The sequence below is a fragment of the Podarcis vaucheri genome (assembly GCF_965113315.1).
Source record: "Podarcis vaucheri genome assembly, chromosome: 16".
NCBI lineage: Eukaryota > Metazoa > Chordata > Lepidosauria > Squamata > Lacertidae > Podarcis > Podarcis vaucheri.
Genome location: NC_138754.1, coordinates 15,801,459 through 15,825,901, shown reverse-complemented (window position 1 = coordinate 15,825,901; position 24,443 = coordinate 15,801,459). Strand labels below are relative to the sequence as shown.

Here is a 24,443-nt window from a genome sequence, read left to right as displayed (position 1 = left end):
TTTTATGTTTCCCTAAACTGTGCAAAAGTGACTTATCTGAGGAAGTTAATTTCTGGTATAGAGAGCTGAGCTGTTTGCCAAATGGACTGCTTCCAATGAAACTGTCAGTTTAGGAGGGGAGGGGGGGAAGGCCCTGCTAATCAATGGCCCCGCTGAGTTATTTTGAATTAAGCTTTTGCTGGTTAACCAACTGACCTTAAGATATGTGACCTAATTATAATGGGTGGTGAACTGATTCCTGGGTAGGCAGGAACATCTGTCCATTCCTCGTCAGAAAATTTTGGGTCTGGTGTGTGTGGGGGAAACCACCCACAGAACTGGCAAGCTTAGGGGTGTGTTTTATTCTCAGAAGCATTCATGCCATATTCCTGTTGCTGAGGCTACTCTGAAGCCAACTGTCCTCTCCTCAAGGCTCCAGTGCCATCCTGGGTGGAGAAGTTCCCACTGGGAAGACGGGAGAGCCCTAGTGCCCAGCATCCCTTAAGCAAGGGCAGGCCTGTATTCTGCATCACCTTGGAGCGAGTGACTCTGGCTACCTCCCTTTTGTGCTACAAAGCCTGTTCCCCAGGCTTCCCTTTTAGGTGGGCCAGTCTGTGCTGGGCACATCCTCTGTCTGGCACATCAATGGTCAGAAGCAGGGAGAAATCTGGACAAAACTGGCCGAGGCAAGCATGGCTAGATCAGCGCTGAGCTCAAGACTACCAGAGAACCAAAGGGAGCAGCCACGACAGAAGTAAAGCGATTAATTTTGAGTGGGTCTTTGGCTGTGGAAGGTAATCAAGTAGTCGCATATGGGAAGGGGCTACCTCCCATTGCATGTGACCCATGGGATGCCCACATGAACTCTAGAGCTGGTGAGCAAGTTGGGTCAACAGGGGTGCTACACTGGGGCTAGGGGTAGCCAGATAAGGGGCCCACAAGTGGGGACAGGGTTGCCCTGTGGGTTAGACCCCAACAGCAAGTGTGGCAGGTGTTGCTTGCAGGTGCTCATGCTCATTTGAGCAAAAGGCGCATGCCACCACTGGTGAAACAAGGCAGCAAAAAAGCTCTGAGTGACACAGGCAGCTGCCCTCCCCCCGAGCCACTGTCTACATAGAGTGTTCCTCAAAGCTAACCAGGACAGGGCTGGCTCGTGTGTGTGTGTGTGTGTGTGTGTGTGTTTGAAGAAAGATACCACAATGCTCCTCAGAGGAACCAGCCCCACTCAGAGCTTTTAAGATTGCAAAATGGGCCAGGGAAGGAACTGAGGGGTCAAGAAGACTTGGAGCCCATAACCTCTGAAGCAAAGGCAGAGTTCAGTTCCTAGCGGGAGAGTTCAGGAGCAGAAAAATCTCAGCTTTCATTTTTAATTGTGGGGGAACGACATTGCAAGTGCCCAACCCTTATGTCTTCAGAGCTATTCTAGAAATCAATGTGGGCAAATGCAGGGGGGAATCACAGGGACCAAAGAACAGCTTCAGTGCTCCCCCCTCCCAATTTATTTCCCCTCTTCCTGAAAGCCACAACAATTCCCTCCTCTCCTCTCCTTTCCTCTCTCTCTCGTCCTCCATCTAATCATCAGACTGCTTAAATTATTTGAAAACCTTGAAAGGGAGCTAAATTGATGAAATGGTGCAGAAGTCCCTTTTGTTCCTCACAGCCACAGAGCAGCTTGGCCATTTCAACATCCTCCGGTGATGAATTCTGCAGGTTGTCTGGGGAGGAAAATCTCTCTTTTGCTTGGGCCACTCCAGTGACCCTCTCAACAACAGGTCAAGGCTCTGTTGCTCAGTGGCATAAGGCAACTCCTTCTGCCCCAATTTAAATCAGCCCTATGTTCAGAACCGGAAATGAGGACTGGAAACTTGTTTTGGTTTTACAGGAAGGGCCAGAGTTCAGTGGGAGGGCAGCTGCTTGCCTAGCTCAATGTCTGGCATTTCCAGGTAGGGCAGAGAGAATTCTGTCTGAAACCCTGATGAGCTACTGCTGATCAGTGACTCTGTATAAGGCAGCTTCTTATGCCCCTATTTAAAGGCTTCCAGGATCCACATCTGGGATTTCCAGGTACAGCTGAGAAAGAGCTGTATGAGGCCTTGGAAAGAGACTGTCAGCTGGCTTGGCAATGCTGAGATGGATGGATTTCAGTGTCAGCCAGCCTCCTCCCAGCCTGAGGTCCTTCAGATGAGCATGTGGTCTTCAGCATACAAGGCATGCGGTTCTCCTTAATTGCTCAGGGCTGTTTCGACGGACTAATTCCAGGTTTGAATGCTTGGAAATAATCTCTCTCTCTCTCTGGTTTCATAAGCCTCTCTTGCAGGCAGGCATAGCCCAAAGTTCTCCAGGCAGGCTCAAGGAAAAAGGCCCTGCAGAGGCGGAGGCGGCTGAGCTGCTGCAGAGGCCGGCGTGGAGCAGCAGCGCTGAGCTGTGGATGTGATGCAGGCAGGCAGGCTGCAGGCAGAGGGGGCTCTCGCAACAGAGAGTGAGACAGACCAACGCACACACATTGCACACAGCCCAGATGAGCCCCTGGTGGGATGGGCAGGCAACGCTGTGCCCCAGAGGCGGGAGAGAGGGCTATTGATGGCTACTAGCCAGGATGGCTCTGCTCTGCTGCCAAAGTTGGAGGCAGTGATGCTTCTGAAGACTAGTTGCTGGAAGCCACAGGAGAGAGGACTTTTGTGCTCAAGCCCTGCCTCTGATTTGCCCTGTGAGAACAGGATGCTGGGCTAGAAGGGCAACTGGCCTGATCCAGGCTCTTCTGATGTTCTTATGTTATATGAGAGATATTATCAGGGGTTTTGGCCTCTGTGCCCAGCCTGGATCACAGATCTGGGCTTCTTCACCTGCTGTGTCTCCACCCTCTCCTTTTTTTGGTGTTTGTGTGGAGTTTACAAAGGCGGCTTGGCAAGCAAATGAGAGGAAGCCCCACTGGGATGGCCACGGGACTCCCCTCTGCAGGAAGGCCAGCACCACCAGCTCCCTCCCTCCAGAGTCATTCCAAGAGAGGGAGAAATGGGCAGCAGGTCCTTTCCATCAGTTCAGCCAATAAATCACCAACTTCTGGGTCCTTGGATGCTGCCTCTTCCAGAACACTGTAAATAAGAACTAGTGCCTGAGTTTGCTTTCTCCTCTCCTGCTCCTCTTCCATCCCCATTCCTTTTCCTTTTGTGTTGTGTCTTCTTAGTCTGAGGGCATGGACTGCCTTACAGTTGTGACTATCCTGGGAGCCTTTCCTTTTCCGGTTGAAGAGGACAGAAATGCTTCAAATAAACCAAATAAAGCATCTCCTTGCCTTGTGGATGGTGTGAGGGGTGCCTTTGCAGGTGGCCTTTGGTAGGTCTCCCCACTTACAGAAAGTTTACAGCTCATGATGGGTGTTTGGAAGGTCTGCTCTATTTGGGGTAGGAAGTGGGGTGGAAAACAATGCCCCCCTCCAATATATTCTGAGGGGATGGGATGCCTGGGATCCTTGCAAGCTGAGAGGCATCCTGGTAAGGTCAAGGAAGGGGAGGCAGATGCCTGCCAGGGCAGAGGAATTGCCCCTTTGAGGGCAGCCCCTGTGGGTGAAATGAGAGTTGGCATGAATTGTGTCAATGCAACTGATGTGCACCTTTTTAAAAAAATGTAAATAACAGTTGCCAGCAAGGGGGGCAGTAAGAGATGGACAATAGTTTAACCTTTTGCTTCCTGCCATGGTCCTGATGGAAACTGACCCCCAGAAGCTTCTCTTTGCCTCTTCCATTGAGGTCACCAAACAGCACCTTCAGTGGTGTGGTTTTTGTCGGGACCATGGCTAGTTACCCAATTAACACCACTTCTATAGTTTGGTCCTGCATAGTGTTGCAAGACGTTGGGATGTGTGTCAATTCTGATCAGGGATGCTTCTGTCGCTCTAGTTTCATTCAGTGGATAAGAGACATTCTTCACATGCTTAAAGGCAGTTTTCCATAATGCCAGGTTAGGAAGGTTCCATAGAAGAAATATAGTTGGAGCAACAATGCAATCTGTTGCACAGGATCAAGCCATTCTGGAACCTGGTGGCCCCCAGCTTCCATCCTCCTTGGCCAGGGTGATGCCAGCTGGGCTGATGGGAGTTGTAGTCCGAAAGGTCTAGAGGGCATCAGGCTGCAGAAGGCCAATCTACTCTAACTGGCAGACACTCTCTGGGGTTTCAGGGAGAGAATAACCTTTCCCATTGGTGCCAAGGATTGGAACTGTGAGAGGCAAAGCTCGTACTCCATTAGGCAAATCCATGGAGGAAGATGCTAGCCACAATAGCTATGCTCTACCTCTATGGTTGGAGGCAGCAATGCGCCTGAATACCAGTTTAGAAGCCTCAGGAGGAGAGTGCATTCTTGTGCTTGAATCCTGCTTGTGGGTTTCCCATTGCAGCATCTGGTTGGCCACTGCAAGAGCAGGATGCGGGACTAGATAGGCCACTGGCCTGATCCTGCAGGCTCTTCTTAGGTTCTCCACCACTGAGCTCTCCTCTTCCTCTGAAAAGCCAAGTATGCTCCCAGCCCTCCTGCTTCTGTACTAAGGGATGATTTAAACACAGACAAGCACTGAGAAGGGCCTTACACAGAAGCAAGCTCAGCATCACCTATGCTAACTGGCAGTGGCTCCCTGGTGTTCCAGAAGCCCAGACATGCCACTTGGGATCAAACTTGCATCCTTCTGCCTGCAGAGCAGAGGTCCTCTGCCCCAGGCGCGAGCCAGCAACAGATACCAAGGGAGAGATATTCAGGCTTGAGATGCGTTGAAATGCTTCTAGATGTTTCTGTCTTGGCTGTTTAAAGCAGCACATCCAGATAGCAGCCCCCCCCCAACATTTCAGCACTAAACTGGAAATATTGGAGACCAGAGCTGCAGAACTAAGAGAGGAGCTGAGCCATGCGCACACGCTGCATTCATTTCTCTGGGCTGCACAAACTGGCTCTTTTGAGGCGCTTGGATCTGCAAGGGGTCCAACGCATTTGCTGTGTGGCTGGCACGGCCTGTGGAATGCAAGTCCGCACCATGACGTGTCACCAACAGCCACAGCTCTCAACCATGGCGGTACTGCAAGAAGTGGAGGTAAAGGGGCTGGTTTGGTCTGACTTCCCTGCCTCTCTCTCCTACCAGTTTCTCCATGACAGACCAGCCATTGCCCACAAAGCAGGCCTCCGCATAAAGCCCCTGCGCCTATCAGGCGACATGCTCTCTTTCTCTCTCCTTGCCGTCGCCACCTTCTTCCTCCCTTCCCGCCTTCTGCAAGCTGCCTCCTGTCTCATCCATGACAGGGCAGCCCCTGCTTAGCTGGTGGGAATGGCAGCTTCTGATTCGAGGCGTTTTTTCCTCCTCTCACTAATCCCAGAAGCCACCAAGTGCTAAGATCTGAGGAGATCACAGCCAGAGCTGATATTGCTGCAGGCACAAAACAGATAGCAAGGAGAGAAGCGGAAGGGAGGGAGGCTGTGTCAGGCGTCTTCTGAAGAAAAGGACCTTCTCAGCCGCCGTGATCTTTGGGGCACGGAGGTGTGAGGAAGAGCACTTTGGCCTCCTGAGGAGGGAAACTGGGCAGTGGAACCTGCCTTTGAAGTGAGCCAGGCCCGGCACTGTCTGAGGCACCCCCAGCCCACAAGTGCCTCCACTTCACAAAGCAAGCTGGAACAGGCCCAGTGGTGTGTGTCCCTGCCTGCGAGTAATTCCTTGGGGGACTGGCTCTTGGCTGTGTCTCCCACTGCTTGGGGAATGCCTGAAGGTGCTGGTCAGGAACCAGGGGGACGAGGAGGCTCATTTCCAAGCACAGAGCTGGGGGTGGGTATGCCCAACCCAGAGATTGAGAAGCACCTGGAAGAGATCACCTCCAACCTCAGGTAGAACAGAAAGAGAGAGTGGAGGAGGAAGTGGGGTCTCACTCCAGGCTCCTCTGCTGATGCTGCTAGATGGGTGCACCCATTTCCCATTCTGCTCAGATTTGAGAGTAACCCCCCTCCCATATATAATGACTATAGAGTGAAAAGGCTCACGCTTTGTGTTGCTGATGGGACCAGATGGCAGAGCGGATCCCCTGGTGGAATGCCAAGAGCTTCTCCCTTGGAATCTGGGGAAAGTCCCCTGGCACAGGGGAGAATGGGTCCAGGTGGGCCTGTCAGTTAGTAGGTCATCTCCCCATATTCCTACGTGACGTGTCCTGCACTGCTCATTCCCCTTCCCTATAAACATCAGAAGTGCATTAAGAGCTGTTTGACAGTGGAACAGACTCCCGTGGAAGGTGGCGGACTCTCCTGCACTGGAGGTTTTTAAGCAGAGGTTGGATGGTCATCTGTCACAGATGCTTTAGTTGAGATTCTTGCATTGCAGGGGGTTGGATAAGATGACCATTGGGATCCCTTCTAGCTCTGCAGTTCTATGGTCCTAGGACTGCTGGATCCTTCCTGCTCCATAAAGACAAGGAGAAATTCAGTGACCAGGCATAGAGGATGCCTCGCCTTGCATGCCTCCCCTGCCAAGAACAGCCCTGCTGGATCAGGCCCAAGGGGGACAAATGGTCTAGCATCCTGATCTCATTAGGGGAAGCCCACAAGCAGGACCTGAGCGCAAACACAGCAACTTTCCTCTCCTGCAGTTTCCAGCAACTGGTATTCAGAGGTACTTAATGCTTCTGAGTGTGACGGTAGAAGAGTCATCCTGGCCAGTAGCCCCCAAACTATCAGCAGCCTATAATAATATCAACAACTATAATAATATCATCGCCAACAATAATATTCTGGGTGGCTATGGAGCCTCCCCCAACCTGTGGGTCAGTGATGCTTTACAGAAAATGGGGTTATGTCCCTCCTAGTTGGTCTCATTGAACGGCTGTTCTCAGCCCTACCTAGAGATGCTGGGGATTTTGTTGGGGCCTTCTGCATGCCAAGCAGCTGCTCTGCCACTGAGTCACGGCTCCTCCCTGATTCACGCCCATGGTATTGTAATATTTACCAGACGTGGGCTGTGTGAAGGCAAACTGAAGACGCCCTGGGCTCATGGAGAAAGATGATCCCTTGGGGGGGGGGAAGCACTTTCTCTTGTAAAGCCATGACCCCCATGGTTGGGCTTTCCACTGTGCTGCCTTAGCTCCAGACTATCCTGTTCCCTCTCACCACCACCATTGCCTAATTCAAACCCAGACATATTGTTTGGGAATGGGGAGAAGTTTGTCCTTTTGCCAGGAAACAAACTAGTCTAGAAGCCTCACACCCTCTGCCTTGGACCTCTGGGCATCTGGCCTGCCTCTACCCTGTTCCCAGGTGTCTGGAGCTCCTTCCCAATCTTATCCTCACTACAACCAAGGCAGGCCCGGCTGAGAAAGGGTGACCAATCCAAGGCCACCCAGAAAGCTTCATAGCCGAGTGGGGATTTAAACCTGGGGCCCTCCCAGCCTAACCTTGGCAGGCTCATCTGTCTGGGTGCAGGTGTGGAAGATGTGTGGCAGGACGTTTGTGTTTCTGTGCTGGCCTTTGCAAGGCCAGGGGGCGGGGGGAGGTTGAGGCCCATGTCAGAACCACTTCACTTGAAGAGAGAGAGAGAGAGCCTGTCATGGGGAGAGGCCGGCATTTGTCCAGGGTGATCTGAGCTGACAGCTGGGGCCAGCAGGACCCTCAACGCTGAGGGAACAGGGAGCAAGATCAGCCCAAGTGAATCACAGACGTCCACCGAGATCAAGACAGCAGCTGAAGGACGTGGAGAGCAGAGGCCACAACTACATCTTCAAGTCGCTAAGACTATGTGGACAAGCATATTAAGAACTGCAACATGGCTTCCACATGGTGGTAGGAAGGTGGCTCAAGGGTTGGATCTGAAAGGGGAGAGGATATCGCATGGGGGCTTGTCCTCTGGTCTGCTGCCAGACTGCTAATGGCCACATCAGGGAAGGGCTGCAGTGAGGGCTGCCAGGTTCAGCCTTGCTTGCATCTCCAAAAGGGGTTGGGAAAGTCTCTTGCTGGAGGCTCAAAAGCCACAGAAAAAACTGGTCCAGATTAACAGGTGGTGGGATTCAGAGGAAGTCAGCTTCCAGCAACACCTTTCTGCAGACCTTTTTTTGGGGGGTGGGGGGTGGAGGGGTGGGGACATGCTGATCAAAGCTGTGGGTTCTCAGGCTGGTCAATGGGTTCACACCACAGCAGCCGCCAGGTGGCTTTCTCTTCCCCTTCAGTTAACACCTGATCTTGTGAAGGCTCCCCATTGACCTTGACCTGCTTCTTCTCCTCTGCCAACAAGCATGTTCACCTCCCAAACCGGACCCCATCTGGGAGCAGCAGCTCTAAGAGGGGACCCTGAACCGAAGGGGCCTCTGTCCTCCCTCATTCTCTCTCCCTGCCTCCCCATTGTGGGCAATGAGCTTGGGGCAATAGCACACAAATAGACAGCCCTTTTGTAACAAGCTCTAGGAGTCTGTTTTCTGGGGCATTGCAGAAAGATCGCTCAAACTTCAGAAGCTTTTAGGGTTTGCGTTTGATGTTGTTCTTATCACTGCTGAGGATTGCTCTGTTCCTCCCATCCTACCCTGCAGGAGTGGGGAGATTATCTCTTTCCCTTTTACACTGAGAGGTGTGATTTAGCTGCAACCAGAAAAAATATGCAAACTTGGCTGACCTGCAGAACTCCCTGTTATTTTGCATATATGACTGGGGTTATATTTATGTATTTATTTATGTCACAAAATTTATACACCACTTGATGGTCAAAAAAATCTCAAAGCGGTTTACAAAAAGTCTTCCTCCTTGGTATATTTTGTTCTGGTTTCTCAGTAGTCATGGGGAGCTGCATAAGACAGCCCCCTCTCACACACTTCCAAGCATATCTTCACAGCCGCAAGGCTAGGAACTTGCTTTGGAAAAAACAGCAGCTGACAGCAAAGATTCTCACAAAGCTAAGGAAGGCACCAAGAACCACCCTGCTTTGATTCACCAGAATCGTGGCATACCCACGACCCTGCTGTTCCGTTCCATCAAGCTCTACGAGCAAGAAAACACCTCTCCCAATGGCTGGATGCTGTAGACAAAGCAGATGCCACAAGGTGAGCTTAAAGGTGCAGAGACCCAGGAGCCCCAGCCCCAGTGGGGGGATGCTGGAAGAAAGGCCCATTCAGCCACCCCCAACCTGGGGTCTTCCAGGTATTTGGGGCTACAGCTTTCCACCAGCCAACTCCAACCAACTCTGTAGGGCTTGGGGTGGCTGACGTTTTGATACAAAACTTCCAGAAGGCTCCAGGTTGTGGAAGGATGGCCCAGTTCAAATTGCATTAAGTTCTATGGATGTTATATTAACATTGTGATGTAAAACCACTTTGGGAGTCTGCAAACCTGAACACAGTTTTGGAATGCTTACAATAAATAGATATATACAAATACATTCCTGGTCACATTTTTTGGGGGGGAGTGGGTGGTGGTCCAAACAGGGCACGTGCAAAGTGCTGGATATGCCTGTCACCTAACTGCTGCTCTGCCCTGCACCCCAATCACATCTGGACATGGTTTGCAGCAGCAGCAGCAGCAGCTGGGGCATCATTTGGATGGTATGTGTGTCAAAGGTGGCTTTGTCTATCTGTCCACACATGGTGGCAGCGGCATGGACACACACAGGTGCAGTGATGTCGGGTGTGTGTGTCTGCTTCCATTGTGGATTAGTCCAGACAAGACATGGCATGGAAGCTTCCAACTGAGCACCAAGAACAATCTCTGACCCAAATCTGATGTGCAAAGTAAAGGTGCCTTACCCCAAACCCGCCCATCTGTCCATCTGGTTTGGCACAGTTTCCCACGCCATGAGCTCTCCAGGGCTTCAGGAAGGAATCTTTCCCCAGCCCTACCTGGGGATGCTGAAGATTCAACCTGGAAACTTTTGTGTGCAAAAGATGAGCTACAGACCCTGCTTCCTGTAGCAGGCAGGTCCTTACCATGGTTAGCTTTTGGAAGTTTTGGCACAGCAGTCCAATGGAGGCATGCCAGGGGACAAGCCTGATTGCCACTGGTGGGTGGGAGTAAAGCCCATATTTTTAGCACCTGGGCAGGTCTTGGCGACCATGACTGGATTTTTACACTGCTCCCGAATGAACGGGTTGCAAGGATAGAGTTCAGTGGTCCATTTTGAATCTTGCCTGACGTGAAACTATGTAGTAGCCTTAGGCAAGCTGCTGCCTCTTTGCTCCCTCTCAACCCTGGTCTTTCCCCCCATAACAATGTTCTGCTTTCTTGTAAAGGTCATATATGTGAAGCTCCATTCCTTGGCCCTTCTGTCTGCAACCGGAGAATTAGACTGCCCTTTTTCCCAAGGAAGGTAAATACAAGGTGTGTAAGGTGCAGCCACCCTATGAGCAAACTCAGTTGGTGCTGAGTGCCAACAGGAAGGGGAGCTAAAGCAAGGCCACTGAGGAAGCAGGAAGCAGGCACTGTTATGCCGTGGGGACTCTTGCCCCGCCCCCCTGCCCCAGATTTGCACAAGTACAGAAGCTATTTTTTTATAAAAAAAACACTCAGGGGGCAAACCCCCTCCTCCCAACAAGCTGAATGAGGACTGAGAACTCCTACTTTAATTGGCAGGTACTTGGGGGAGGGGCTCCACAAGCGCAAAGTTCTCTCCCTGGGGAAAGTCTGCTAATTTTTAGGTGGCAGTTGAAAAGGCCTTTTATGACTGATAGGCTCTCTTCTTTTCCTTATTTCGGGGAGTGTTTTTAAATGCTGCTGCGTATTCTCAGTGCTTTGCTTGACTTTTAATTTTGTATTCTGCCGTTTTTAAGCGGCTATGGAAAATCACCTTGGAAATCAGGGTATAAAGACACAAAACACTGGTATTTTGAGGATGAAGAGTGCCTCACTTGCGCAATGCCGTCGCGGAAGCACAGAAGCACCCAGCTCTGAGGAGGCTCCCGTGTGCAGAGCAGAGAATGGAGAAGGCAGTGTGTGTGTGTGTGTGCGTGTGTGTGTGAGAGAGAGAGAGAGAGAGAGAAAGAAAGAAAGAGAGAGAGAGAGAGAAGAGATTGGATGATGTCTTGCTACTGTGTTGTGTTGGTTTTGGCAAGTCAGTTGCTCAAGGACCCCTGGATCGATCCCCCTGTCCTGAGGGCACTACTTGTGCATGCTGCACGGAGGTGAGCCCCTGCACGAGAACCTGTGCGCTCCCCTCCCCCTCCTGGCTGTGGGTGTGCCCCGGGGCTGAGAGGATGGAAAAGGACCCACCAGTACTAGGCTCGCACTCCTCCAGGTCTTCGTCGTCGCTGGGGCACTCGGCCGAAGCCACTAAGAGGTCGTCTGTGTTCTGCAGAGAGAGGAAGACGAGAGGCAGGGGGTCAGCGGAGGAAAGGCCTTCCCGTCGCAGCCACTCCCAGTGGAGCAACCCCCTGACCCTCATTGCCACCTCTGGTTCCTGCTTCAGAAATATCTGGGTAAACTTGCCAATTGCACCTGTTGCCACTCCTCTCATCCTTACAGGTTTGGAAATGCCTCCATGTGGTTTTAAGGCAGGCCCCTGGACTCCAGGGACTGAGCTCCTGTTTTGCAGACAGGTTTAACACCGCAGCCTGTGAGTGCAAGATGAACTGACACAGCAGAAGGCAGCTTCTGTATGTGGTTTTTTGGGATGAGAGAAGGAGATGTTTGTGGGGTCAACGCCAGACTGGAGTGGCAGAGGGTGTCTAACTGAAAATCCCAGTTGTGCCACTGGCTGCACTCACCCCAGCTTCCCTACCTCCAAGGGCAATGTGGTGGGCCAGACAGGAGAGCTCCTTTGAGGAAGGGGAGGACATAAATTTCAGAAGAGGAGGGGCCTCCTTGCTCTCCCCCCACCCTCCGCCATCAATATTCCGGAGCCAGCGCCACCATCCGTATCAACCTCCTTGTGTCAGAATTAGCATAACAAAGGCTTTGGACAGGAACCTGGGGCACAGAATCAATCAGCAGGACCCTGTTCTTACAGGGGAATATAAATGAGGCGCTTTTGGAGACAAACGATGGCAGGAGAGACGCCCCTGCCTCTTCGCCTCCTCCTGCCGTAGCTCTTGGGAGGCGCATCCTGCTCCTGCCTGGTGCCAAGAGACGTGGGAAAGCAGCAGAAATCTGTTCCCGCTTCTGCACTCCTTCACTGCCACGCGGGGTCTTGCCTTACAGGCAGCTGGAGGAGGGCTTGGTCTTGCAGGAGGCTCCCTTTGCTACAACCCCCCACCACAACTCGATTCTGCTGCATCCAGGTCTTAATTTCAGTTGTGGCTCACCTGAACCAAGCCCGTTCTCCACCCTGGATCACACAGAATAACAGGAATAAAGACGTGGCTATAAGCATGTGCAGAGTGCTTTCCTTTCACTACCGTGTCACCAACCCTCACATACCAGTGTTTCCAACCAGAGGATGCTGATGGTATCCAAGCAGCCCTGAGTACCTTGCCCTGGGCTTTTTTCAGAAGGTAAAAGTCTTGGAAGGGTATGCCAGAATCCCAGGGGTGTGGAGCCCAACTGTGGTCAGTGGGGGTGAAAAATGCACTCTGCACATGCTCCATTTTCCCAGGGGGAGCTCTTTTTTATCATTTCTCTTTTCAAAGTCCTTAGGATCTGGCGCTATCCTTGAGCTCCACGCTCAGGCTTAACTCCCCCTCAACTCCACATGAGGTGCCCATCTCCAAGCTGAATTCCTCGCTGCCTGAAATGGAGCATTCATTGGGGGTATGGGAGGCCAGGACTGCCCCCTTGGCATGCGACGTTCCCTCTCTGGCAGGCCACGGGGGGATAAACCCCTTTATGAGACGCTTACTGGAAGCCAGGCAGTTGCACAGCACAGGGAAAGGGGAGAGACAAATGACCAGGCCCAGCAGGGTCCTTGGCCTGCTCCCTCCCTCCACCCACTCATCCGGCTGGCTGTTGTGCCAAGTGGCCAACGGGGATGACAGAGGGTGGCTGGAGTATCATGGAGGGCCCTTGGGAAGCGAAGAAGTGCTCTCACTGGAGAGGCCCTTGAGGTGGATGGCTAGGGGAGAGAGAGAGAGATAGAGAGATCAGATCACCAGAGCATTTTGCTGCCCTGTTCTTCCTAGGAGATGCTCTGGAAAAAGAGCAGAGAGAGCTGTAAGCAGCAGAGGAAGCTGGTTTTGGAGAAGTGAGCCTTTTTGGGGTGGGGTGGGGGGGATGGTAGACCTCTGGGGGGCCCCTCCCAGACAACACAGCCTCCTCATGCTACCCAGTCATGGCTATGAGTGGACCTTGTTTCTATGCTCTTTAGAGATAGTGTGCTTTTCTGTGAACACCCTGCCGTGTTCCATCCACTCAGGTGAGCGCAACATCGCTGCATCAGAGCAGAGGGGACGATTCGCCTGAACAGCCATTTGTAAACAATTTGAAATTGGTCCTTAAAAATAAAAAAATCAATTACGCTAAAGAGCTTATTTATTTAAGTGATTACTTTCAGGATTGTGATAGCACCTATTCATTTAAATTTTGCAGTGCAAATGTTTTAATTTTAAAAAATCCCTCCGAAAAGTGTTTTAGTGCTCATCAAAAGCGGGATTAAAAATAAAACAAAATGATAAAATGCTGCTGACCAGGAAGGTAATAGTCAAGGTGTGCTGAGTGGAGGAAGGTTCAAAAGCAATGCTTTTTGGAAAAGGCAGAAAAGGAGTGCAAAGGAGATCTAAATTTACAAAAATAGAAACCGCTCCTCCATTCCCCAACACCATTGCCAAAAAAGATCTGCCTTCTTTGTGGTCTGAAAAAAGGAAGGAAGGAGATGGAAAAGGACAGGAGGAGGATTCTGTGACGGGGTCATGTAGCCCCTCTGGGGTCCCTGAGACATTCTCCCCCTGGGAAAATGGAGGATGATTTTCTGCCACATTTCTGAGGGATATAAATTTCTCCAAAATTTTCAGGAGGGGATTGCCACTCCCTGTCCTCTGGTAGTGTGGCTGGCTAGTGGGAAGCTTTGGAAAGAGCCTCTTGAGGCTTCTTGCTGGCCATGCTCTAGGATGTCATTTGGGGACATTGCTCTCAAGGCATTCTGGGAAGTGCGGCTGGCCGAAAACAAAGGAAAGAGCCTTGTGCAGCTGTGAGTGGTACAGGACTCTCCCTTTTTAGTCTAATAACCAACCCCCACCTACAAAAGCACAGGCTACCTTATAAGGGTCAGCAGGGTGAGCTGCAAACTCCTTCGATGAAAATACTGGGGGGGGGGGAATTCCCTCCCCCCTGATCTTTCAAGAGGGCTTTATTTCATTCTCCACCCGCAACACCTGGTTGGAAAAGGAAGTTTTGGCAGAGCTCTACTAAAAATTGTGGCGGCTCCACCTTGCATGCCTGTTGTGGAAGGACCCTGGAAATTCTGGGTTTGCTACCCAACTCGGTCCCCACTAAGGAGGCCATGCTCATCTGTCTCCAAACATCCAAATGCCTTCTGGGTGCTTCTCCCATGGGGGGGGGTGTTTTCAGGATCAGGTAACACCCCCACCAACACCTATCCATTGATCTCCCCTCTGCCCCCCACCCATTGAGCTTCTGCATATAGTAGTGGAAGAAGGTGATGGTGGCTCTCAGCTGCACTGTTCCTTGCAAGGACTGCGTTGGAGCAGAGGTGGGGATTCCAGATGAATTAATGCACAATTGCAAGGGGATGATTTCAGCACCAAAACTGCCCCCCTGCTGCTGTCCCCAGTGCAAATTCCTCTGTATCTTCACACCACCTGCCTCTTTCCTGTGTCCCCCCCACCCCACACTTTCAAGGCATGAGAAACCAGGCCAACCTAATTACTGCCACAGTTGCCATAGCAACCGGAAGACTTTGTCAGCGTTTTTTTTTTTTAAAGGAACATCATCTGTGCCATCAGAGGCAGAAAGGCCCAAGCGCGGCTGAGGGAGATAGGTGGAGGGGGGAGACATTCATGAGGGCTCCTTTTTTGCATGTATTGCAAAGTGTGATGGGAGGGGGAAGGAGTATGGATAACCAGCCCTTTCCCACAGCTCCGTGGCTCCCAAAATAAGAGTGAGGCCTGGAGGAGGAGGAGAATGACCACCATCCTTGTTCACCCACCCCAGAATCAGTGGCCCTTATGAAAGAGGCACCCATGTGCCTTCCGCACAGGTGGTCTTGGGTTCAATCGCCAACTCCCTCAGGGAGCAAAAAGGTGCCTTTCTGAAACCATCAGGCAATACTGATGCCCCGAATGGTCTGACTTGGTCTATGGCAGTTGGTGGTGCTCCTCTTTAAAGCGGTGCTTTGCTCAACCAGGATTGGCATCACCAGCAGGATGGGGTGCTAAGTTCCATCTCTGGCATCTCCAGTCAGGAAAGGCCCCAGAGGCTCAAATTCCAGAAAGCTGCTGCCGCACAGTGCAGACAGCACTGGGCTGGGTGGATCAACTCTCTGAATCAGAGTAAGAAGGTGGCTCCTGACGCTCTTATCAAAGTCACCCTTTAATGGCAACCATGATGATTAAGAAAAGGGTTATAAGGCGGGGGTGGAGCCTGGGGTCAATCTCTGGGAACAACCCCTCTAGGAAGCCCCGGAGAGTTGCTGCCGGTCAGTGCAAACGATACAGAGCTAGATTGACCAAGAGACTGACTTGGCGAAAGGCAGCTTCTTGTGTTTGTAAGATGCTCCTGTGAGACTTCCAAACCAAAATGTGCTCTTTGAAAGTGGGTGCCACAAATCTCTACGTGTAGTTTATTATCACTTGGCAGCAGAGTAGGAAAGCTGTGGTTCCTGAATTGCAGGAGGGGTTGGACATGACCCTTTGGGTCCTTTCCAACTCTACAATTTTATGATTCTGTGAAAGATGGGATCCCAGGAGCCAAGCACATCTGTTCTTAGAGAAGGGAGAGTGCCAGCATCAGGGACAAAGGAAAGGCATGCGTTGGACAGGGGCTGAAGAGCTGGTCTTATGAGAGCACGGGGCTGAAGCCATGGGCAAGCTCCTCTCAGATTAGATAGGACTAAAAGCTGCCCACCTTGCAGGGACGTTATGTGGACAAGCCTGCTGCAAGTTTAAAAATGGCTTAATACAGTTGCTCTCTAACAGCAGCTGAGAAAACAGGTGCTGTGGCTTTGAAGTTGCTTCCACCTACAAAGGCCTGAATGGCCAAGGTCCAGAGTAACTTACGAAGTCCATCTCTGCATGAATCTGGCTGCCTTGCCCTAACGTTCTCCTTTGCTGATGGCAAGTGGAGATAAGGAAAGAGGGCAGACAACCAGAAGTAAAGGGATCAAGGCATGGAGGTGTGTGTAAAATTAGGAATAGGAGATATCGCAATTTTCGCTCTATAAGACGCACCAGACCACAGGAGGCACCTAGTTTTTGGAGGAGGAAAACAAGAAAAAAAATATTCTGAATCTCAGAAGCCAGAACAGCAAGAGGGATCGCTGCGCAGTGAAAGCAGCAATCCCTCTTGCTGTTCTGGCTTCTGGGATAGCTGCGCAGCCTGCAGTCGCTCCATAAGACGCACACACGTTTCCCCTTACTTTTTGGGAAGGAAAAAGTGAGTCTTATAGAGCGAAAAATACGGTACTTCAACACTGGCATGGAGGTCCTCTTCATTCCTGGACCAGCCTGCCTTGCTGAAGGGGAGGGCAAGAGTTTGAGTCCCACACAACTCTTCATCTGGAGATGCCAGACTCCTGATGAAGAAGCCTGTGGATGTCAGACATGGTTGTCAATAACTGGAAACCAGCAATCTCCTTTATCCACCGGAGGCTTCTAGGTGATCCACTCCCCGCCTGCCCTTTGCATGTGTGTGGTTTTCTCATTTGGGCTTTTTATTTCCAACCTTTTAAGGCGTTCTAATATTTTAATGTGATTTCATTACCTTTTATGATATTGCATTTGTGGCCTGACTGCTAATGGCATTTTTATGTTGCTTTATGATGCTTTGCCCCAATCGGTGCAAGGTGTGTGTGAGGAGAGGGGGTGTTTACATCAATACACCTGGGGTCTGACCCCAAGCTAAGTCCAAAGAGCTGAGCCCTCCTTGTCTCTTCCTCCTCTCCCCCCACTGCTGCCCATCAGGTCTCCTTTAGCAAGAAAAGCAAGGAGCTGAAGCAGGGGTGGAGGGAGTTCAGCAGAAACAGAAACAAGCCTCACTCATGGGCTGACTTCAGGCTTTCCTGCCAAGCCAGCGGCATGTGTTAGGATACAGGATTTTGTTTTGTGAAATGCACCCAGGGTTTGGGCTTCGGCCCCAAACCCTCAGCCGGGTTCTGAGCATAGACACACAGAATTGCAGAATTGGAAGAGACCACATGGGTCATCTAGTCCAACCCCTGCAATGCAGGAATCTTTTGGTGATGTGGGGCTCAAACCCACAACCCTGAGATGAAGAGTCTCATGCCAGTTGCAGGAAGTTTTGAGGGGAGCCTAAACAGAAGCAGATCTTCCAGCAGGAGCAGACAGACAAGGAAGGTTGAAGGGAAGGAAAGGGACAACATGATAGTTGTGATTCCTGCATTGCAGGGGGTTGGACTAGATGACCCTTGGAGTCCCTTCCAACTCTACAGTTCTATGATTCAATGATGTTGGGTCTTACCAGAGTCTTGCTCATTTCCAGGTGCAGCCTGGTGTGTGTGGGTGTGCATCCAACAGCTAGGCTATTAGTAAGTGGGGACTTGAGATGCAAAATGTGGGATACGTAAGAGCGGCCTGATTATTTTTACAGGCATTTAAAAATAAATTGCTGCTTCTAAGACTGAGGTTTCCATAGGGGGAAGAGGGACTTCTCAGCATAAAATTACTCCATCAAGCTCCTTTGATGATTGTGAGAGGCACAATTTTTAGCTGGAAAATGGCATTATGGGAAGGGGTTAAGAAATCTCCTTCCTCCTGCCCCCCCATTACTTTCTTCCTTCAAATTGCAGCCTCAGTGGCTGAATTTTGAAAAATCAAAATCTATCCCCAAAAGGAACTGCAGGACACCATGAACATGGTGTTCCACCTCGAGAACGGCAGGGCTGGAAGGAAGTACAGGCAACACCAAACAGACTATGATGGGAAGTTTCCAGGATTGCTTTCTTGAAAAGCAAAGGCAGCACAGGGAGAGAGAGGAAAGGAAGCGGGGCTTGTTCTGACTTGCTGACCCTTCCTCCCTTGTCCATCTGCTTCTGCAGACATGCAGAAATGGGTTTCAGTGCTGGAATGCTGGAGCCAGTCTCCTCGAGTGCTTGCTTCTAAGCTCTCAAATCAGCTGTCCAACATGCCTGGCTCTGATTTCTCAAAGACGGATGTGCTATAACCAGGGAAGCGCATTTGCTCATTACGCGCCAATATAGACCATTTTTGAAGATGCTCTGATTTTTAAGAGCAGATAAGTCTAGTGCCAAAACCAACCCCTACTCCCCGCTTCTCCCATTTTGCTTCACCATTCAGAGATGGTGAAATGGGGGGGGGGGAATTCAAGGTTTGGCAAAACTTACTGCTGGTAACCAGAGCCCCTTGTAACAGCTGCCATTCAATATCTATCCCTCCCTGCCCCACTTGAAGGCTCTGAGAATGATGATGTATTGTTATTCTTGACGAGGGCTTCTGAAGAAAAGAATGATGGTGACAGTGGGGGCACCGCCCCTTTCAAGCCCTTGTCAAAAAGACGCGGGATCATCAGGCTCTATTGTTTTGAGGCGGGGGGGGGGTGTTGACCACCAGCTGACAACCGATGAACTCAGGCAGTAGTGGAGAATCTCAGGGGCTGCAAACCTCTCTCCTTGGTTAGGTGGTCCCATCCCCCAGGCAAAATGTGAGCTAAAACTTCTCTCTGGGGGGACTTTGGCATGGCGCTGTAAAGAGGACACAAAGCCCCAACCACCCCTGAGGCCCACTCCCAGGTTGCCCTCCTGTAGCCGGGCTCCTCCTCTGCCCATTGCCTCTGCCCAGTTAGACCCTCCTTGGCTAGACCTCTCCCTCCCTGCCCTCCCTGCCTCTGAGGCCCTCCTCCCTCCCACTGACCTGGGTGATGCTGTCCCGCATGGTGGGAGAGCGGCCACGCCGCGTTGTGGTGGTAGCCATGGTGGTGGTGGTTTCCATGATGGTGGTGGACATGTCTGCCAGCAAGGTGGTGGCTGTGGTCTCCGTGGTCATGACGGAGGGCACCTCGCCCACCAGCCGCAGGTTCCCCTCCACCTTCACATTGGGGTCACTCTCGGCTGCCAAGGAGAGGACCTTGAGCCCGTTGTAGTACAGCCCCGAAATCTGGCCCTGGAAGGGGCGGCCTTGGTCCCGGCCTCCAATCTTGATGGCAGCCTGGCTGTTAAATATCGTCAGCTGGCGACCTGGCGGGGGAGAGGGAGGGGCAGGGAGCCACGGGGGGAGGAGGGGGCAGGCGGAAAGAGAAGGTGGACAATATATGAACTGGGGGTTCGGCGGTTGGGTGGTGGGGCTCAGCAGCACACAGTACACAAGAGCTGTCAAACCAGGCTGGTTGGAACTTCAGGAAGGGCAGCCCAAGCACTTCACCCTCTGAGGAGGCCTGCATTTTCCTCTTCTGGTCTTTCAGTGGTTCTCTGCACCACCTTGAGACCTTCTGCTCCCACCACCGACCCTGTGGAGCAGCTCTGTCCTCATGCGTCCCTCATCTGCTCATTTATCCATCTGCCTGTTCATCTATCCATCTATCTCTACCCACCCACCTTGCTCTTCCAAGCCTTCTTGAGTTTGATTAGTCTATACCCCTGGGAACCATCCATCTTCACCTCCTATGTTGGTGTGAGGGTGCCTTTGTGGCTTGTGCTGCCCTGCCTCCCTCCCTCCCCAAGACAGACACTTCTTGGTTGGGCAGGCGGGGAAAGCGGGGGGGGGGAGGGGGTCAGGAAGGTGCAGGAGCACCAAAGGCACCCACCCACTCACTGCCGCTGGGGCTCCCCTGACTGACCCACAAAGTCTGACTCAATCAAATGCAATCGAGCCACTCTACATTCCTCTCTAATCTATTTTCTTCGTCTTTATGGCAGTCGGATAGCAGAGTGTGTGGAATAAGAGACAGATAGGAGAGAGACCTTTCTTATCTCATCTGTCTTTCTTGACTCTTATTCCCTCTTTACCCATCTGCCTCTCCATCCATCCATCATGGAAACGGGTTCATTTTCTAGCTTCTTGCCCTGGCCATCCTTCAGCTCTGTGCTTTGTGTTGCCCCTCCCTGAACCTTCTGTGGGATGTACTCCGATCCCTCCCCTGCCCACCCTTCATAAGCTTTCCAACCAGCTTCCCTGCACTCTGGCTTGCACTTCAGGCCCCCTAAGCAGGACAAAGAGTGAGCGAGAACGGAGGGGGCCCAGTCAGCCGCTGGAACCCCGGTGGAGATTGGGGAAGTGATGCTGACAAGCAGAAGGACTTGTGGGGGCGCAGAAGGGCAAGTGTGGGCACCTTGGCTTCACCCTACCGCCTTACCCTTCCTGGATGGGGCAAGTCCTTCAACCTCACTTGGCCTGGGTCATGAGAAACACCTATTCCATGCTCCAGTCCTTATTTGAGGGGTGGGCATGGCTGCCTCCTGTAAATCAGCCCACTGGCATCACAGGCAGTCTTGCCCCAGCCCAACTCCCCTCAGGCCCCTGGGGGTCTTCTACTTGCTTTGGTGGAGCAGCCTTGTGAGAAGGCAGCAGGTTTGGAGCACAGGCAAGACTCTGTGCTCAACCCGCTTTAGAGGAAGTGGGCCCAGAAGGGAAGGACCCTTCATGGCACCTAAGAGACAGAGGTGGGTGGGATGGGGGTAAGCAGAAAAATAGCCACTGACAGTCTTTTGGGGGAGAGTCTGTGATGGGTGGCATCAGTGTCGGGAACAGGGGAAGCAGGAAAAAATGCCCTCTGGAGCAATTTGCATGGGGGGGGGCACGGCACACATTGTCAAGTGGGGCAGGGTGTGCATGAATGGAAACTGACGGTGGGGGCCAGCATGACGGGGGTCAGAAGGTGAGATCCAGGCAGGGGTTAGGGAAAGCTGTGGCAGAAGAGGGACCACCTTAGGTGGAATTGATGAAAGGGTCCCAATGGCTCTATGTGTGTGGGAAATACAAGGGAAAAATTGGTGCTTGTTCAGTTAAGCCAGCAGAATTGCAGAGTGAGCCATTTTGTGTAAGGGCCAAAATAGATGCATGTGTATACAGCACGATCACATTTTGTGTGTGTGTTGGTAGGGGAGGTGTTTTATGTTTTTTGGGATGGTGCATATATGGAAAAAAAATGTGCGTACTCAAACTACCCCCTTGGAACTGCCCCCCCATGTGAGCAATCTTACCTTCTGGAACTGGTGCACCAAGCGGGCCCTCCAAGCAAGGTGGTGAACTTGAAAGGTCTTTCTGCACTAGGAAAACCAGGTGCAAAAAAAGCTTTTAAGCTCTCCGCCTTGTGTGCAGTTAATTTGTGCAATTTCAACCAGACATCTTTCAACCGAGCAAGATGAGTTGATTGTGAGCAAGGATGTGATCCTGCTGTATAGGCATCTATTATGTAAATGAATAGCAGCCGTGTGGGGGTGAGTGGGGTTGGCCCTTCCCTCCCATTTCCCCCACTGAAAATGGCTCTCTTCCAAAGCAACAGGGGGTGGGAGTAGGGGGGGGGACAGGGTGTCTAGGGGCTGATACAGAGGTTTCCACCCAGTCTGTGGCGTCAGTGGCATTCTGCTCCTGGGTACAAGTAATGGGGAGCTCTCAAACTCCTTCCCAGTTGGGCACTGGAGGAAAGAGGAGCCACCCAGCAAGGGTCTTCTCATGTATTGAGGACTCAACAGCAAGGTGGGCAGGACCTCAGGAATGTGGTTCATGGGACTCAGGTCCCTTGGCTTGCTTGGGTGGAGAGATCTGCGCTGATCTCCTTATGGCTGGAATATAGCCTAATGCCTAAAGGTAGGTCACACCCACCTGCTTTTGGCTTTTGGCTGCACCCACCACCGTCAGCCCAGCCCCCAAGGCTGCCCACGAAAGAAGGTCCCTTCCCTCTGCTCTAGGGAATCTCACTACTTTTCACTACTGCCCAGCTGAGATGGTAGTGGGTCTCTTCGGGCGAATCGGGGGAAAGGGGCAGTCAGCTTTGGACATGCGGGAGGCCCCCTGACAAGAAAGAAGAGCATTTGAAGAGGGAAACACATGCACCTGAATGAGCTAGTGCAGAGGGACTTTGGAAAAGCAGCCTGCCAAGGGCTGAGAATACAGAGCAGCTCCCCCTCCCCGTGCCCACCCCCGCCACCCGCTCATTAGCTGATGCCCCTGCCAGCTGCAGAGCTTCAAACTCCAGCCTGGCTGGGAGAGTCCCTCCCCCCTCGCTCACGCTTCGTTCAAACGGTTTTTGTGGGGGGTTTTTTTTGTGTGCAGGGGGGAAAAAGATGGGGAAATGTTAAAGGAACCGTCTGTTGCAACCTAAAAAAGCATCTCCAGATGGAGCCGACTGAACTTTCCTAATCTGTTATGGAAAAAAAAAATAATTATAAAAAAACCAAAAACCCCAAACAAAACCCTGACTTTAAAATAAACAGCTCTTGCTTTTTGTTGCCCCTGGAGAAGTTTGCAAGTGGATATTTTTAACCCTCTGAGTCTCGTTTTGCCCCCTTCATTTTAGAAACAAGATTATTGTCAGTATTATTGTTATTTTTAATGTTTGGTTTTTGTTCAGGGTTAGAATCAGGCTCAAAATAAATGGATTCCTGACAATGTTCTCCACCCTACGTACCCCCACCCACCTGCTTATTGGTTTAGTGCCTTAATTAGTTTTGGTTTTCAGGAACCACTCCCCCCATTTAATGCTATTTCCTGTTTATTCCCCACCTGGTTTTTCTTTTTTCTTGCGTGAAAATGCGCCTGCACGTCTGCCCAGAGGCACATGTGGGCCCTGGTGTGCCTCTTGCGCTGGGCCTGCCCAAACTCCCTAGTCCAGAGGCATTGATGCTATATGGACATAAATGCTTGTGAGCAAAAGCCAGGAGAGCATCAAGCCTGTTTTGCTGAAATCCTGCAGCTCAACAGCAAACAAAAGAGGTAGGCTGTGTGTGTGTGTGTGTGAGAGAGAGAGAGGGGGGGGAGAGACAGAGACGGTGGTGGGGAGGAAACAGGACTAGCGCCAAATGAAACATCTGTGGAAGCCAAGACGGCTTAGCAACCTCCAGGGAGGCATAATTCAGAAGTAAATCCGCCTGAGTAGCCGATATTCCCTGCGTGTACTTCTCTCCCTCCACCATCATTGCTGAAGCCTGCTAGAGCAGGCAGAAACGCTCATCTCCAGACCCAGGATTCTTCCTGCTCCACGGCCAGTCCTGCAAGGTTGGGCAGTGAGCCACGAGGAAGCAGAATCTGGAGGCAGTGGGGTGTAGGCAAGGTTTCCAGCCCTCCATAGTTCAAGGGGAGGTGCTGAGGACTAGGGAGGAACTGCATGAGAAAGGAAGGAAGGAAAAGAAAGAGGTGGGGGGGGAGAGATGAGGGCTTAGAATGTGTTTTCAAAGTCCAGGGTGCAGCCCCAAGTGTGTGCAATAGAGAGTGCCTCTGGCTACGTACAGAGTGCCCGGCTCTGGGTCCCTACTTCTGGCACCCACACCAGGGAGAAAGGATGCCTCCGCAGGCTCTGCCTTTTCCTTGACTCTGCTCTCATTTTCCAGAAGTGTAAAAGCTGCCAGGAAACACTTTGAAGCAGAGAAGGCTGGCATGTCTCAGCTGCAGACTGTGCATTCCCTAGCCCTGAAAAGCAGAAGGGAGGGAAGGAGGGAGGGAGGGAGTGGGGGCTCACTTGAGCCTCTTGGCCCCTGCCCAGGACCGGCTTCTCTCAGCACCAGCAAGCTGGCTGGGCAGGTGCCAACAGCCCAGGCTTGCAATCTGGCTTGGGTGCCCATGAAAAACAGCCCCTGCCCATCAAGAGACACAGTGGGCTGTAAACGGAAATAATTAAGGGAGTAAATAATAACGCAAGTTCAAATGAGGCTCTGGGCTGTTATCTTAAGCCAAGCTGGGTGACAGGCTTTCCCATTTATTTATTTTGGAGAGGCAAATTTACAACCCAGTAGTTTTGTGTGTGTTTTTTTTGGATGGATGGAAATTGAAAACATTTTTTTCCTGGTGGATTTTGTTTGTTTGTCTAGTATCAAAAGTGAGCTTATATTTTATTTTATTTTAAGTAGAAATGTGTCAGGCACATCTCAGGATGCCCCCCCTCCAGTCATTGCCAGGCTAAAGGGAGATTTGCAAGTCTAATGATGCCACTCCTGGAGGAATTCAGAGGCTGCCCCCCCCCCAATCTGGCCAAGAAGGAACTGCTGGAATCAAATTTTGCGGCAACTAAAGAGCAGCCCCCTCCTCTGCCATCTCATGCTAAAAACCCGAGATGCCAACCAACCTTAGCAGACAATCCCCCTAATAGAGATTTTATTCTGAAATCAGGCAGTGCAGACGAGTGTGTGTGTGTGTGTGTGTGTGTGTGTGTGTAAAACAGATGTACCTGTCCAAATGTTCCCTTTCCTTGAGGGGTGCCAAGGAAAGAAATAAGCTCCCCCCCCCCCGGTCTATTCCACAT

General features: G+C 51.5%; 1 protein-coding gene across 35 annotated transcripts in view; it reads right to left on the bottom strand.

The window, feature by feature from the left end:
• NRXN2 (neurexin 2) overlaps positions 1–24,443 on the bottom strand; it is a 338,128-nt gene that overhangs the window by 9,716 nt on the left and 303,969 nt on the right. For all 35 annotated transcript variants that reach the window (XM_082204228.1, XM_082204227.1, XM_082204232.1 and 32 more), the window contains 2 exons: positions 18,905–19,227; positions 11,181–11,259 (listed from right to left, as the gene is read on the bottom strand). In XM_082204228.1, coding sequence (XP_082060354.1) covers positions 11,181–11,259; positions 18,905–19,227 — 402 coding nt within the window. The remainder of the gene's footprint in view (positions 1–11,180; positions 11,260–18,904; positions 19,228–24,443) is intronic.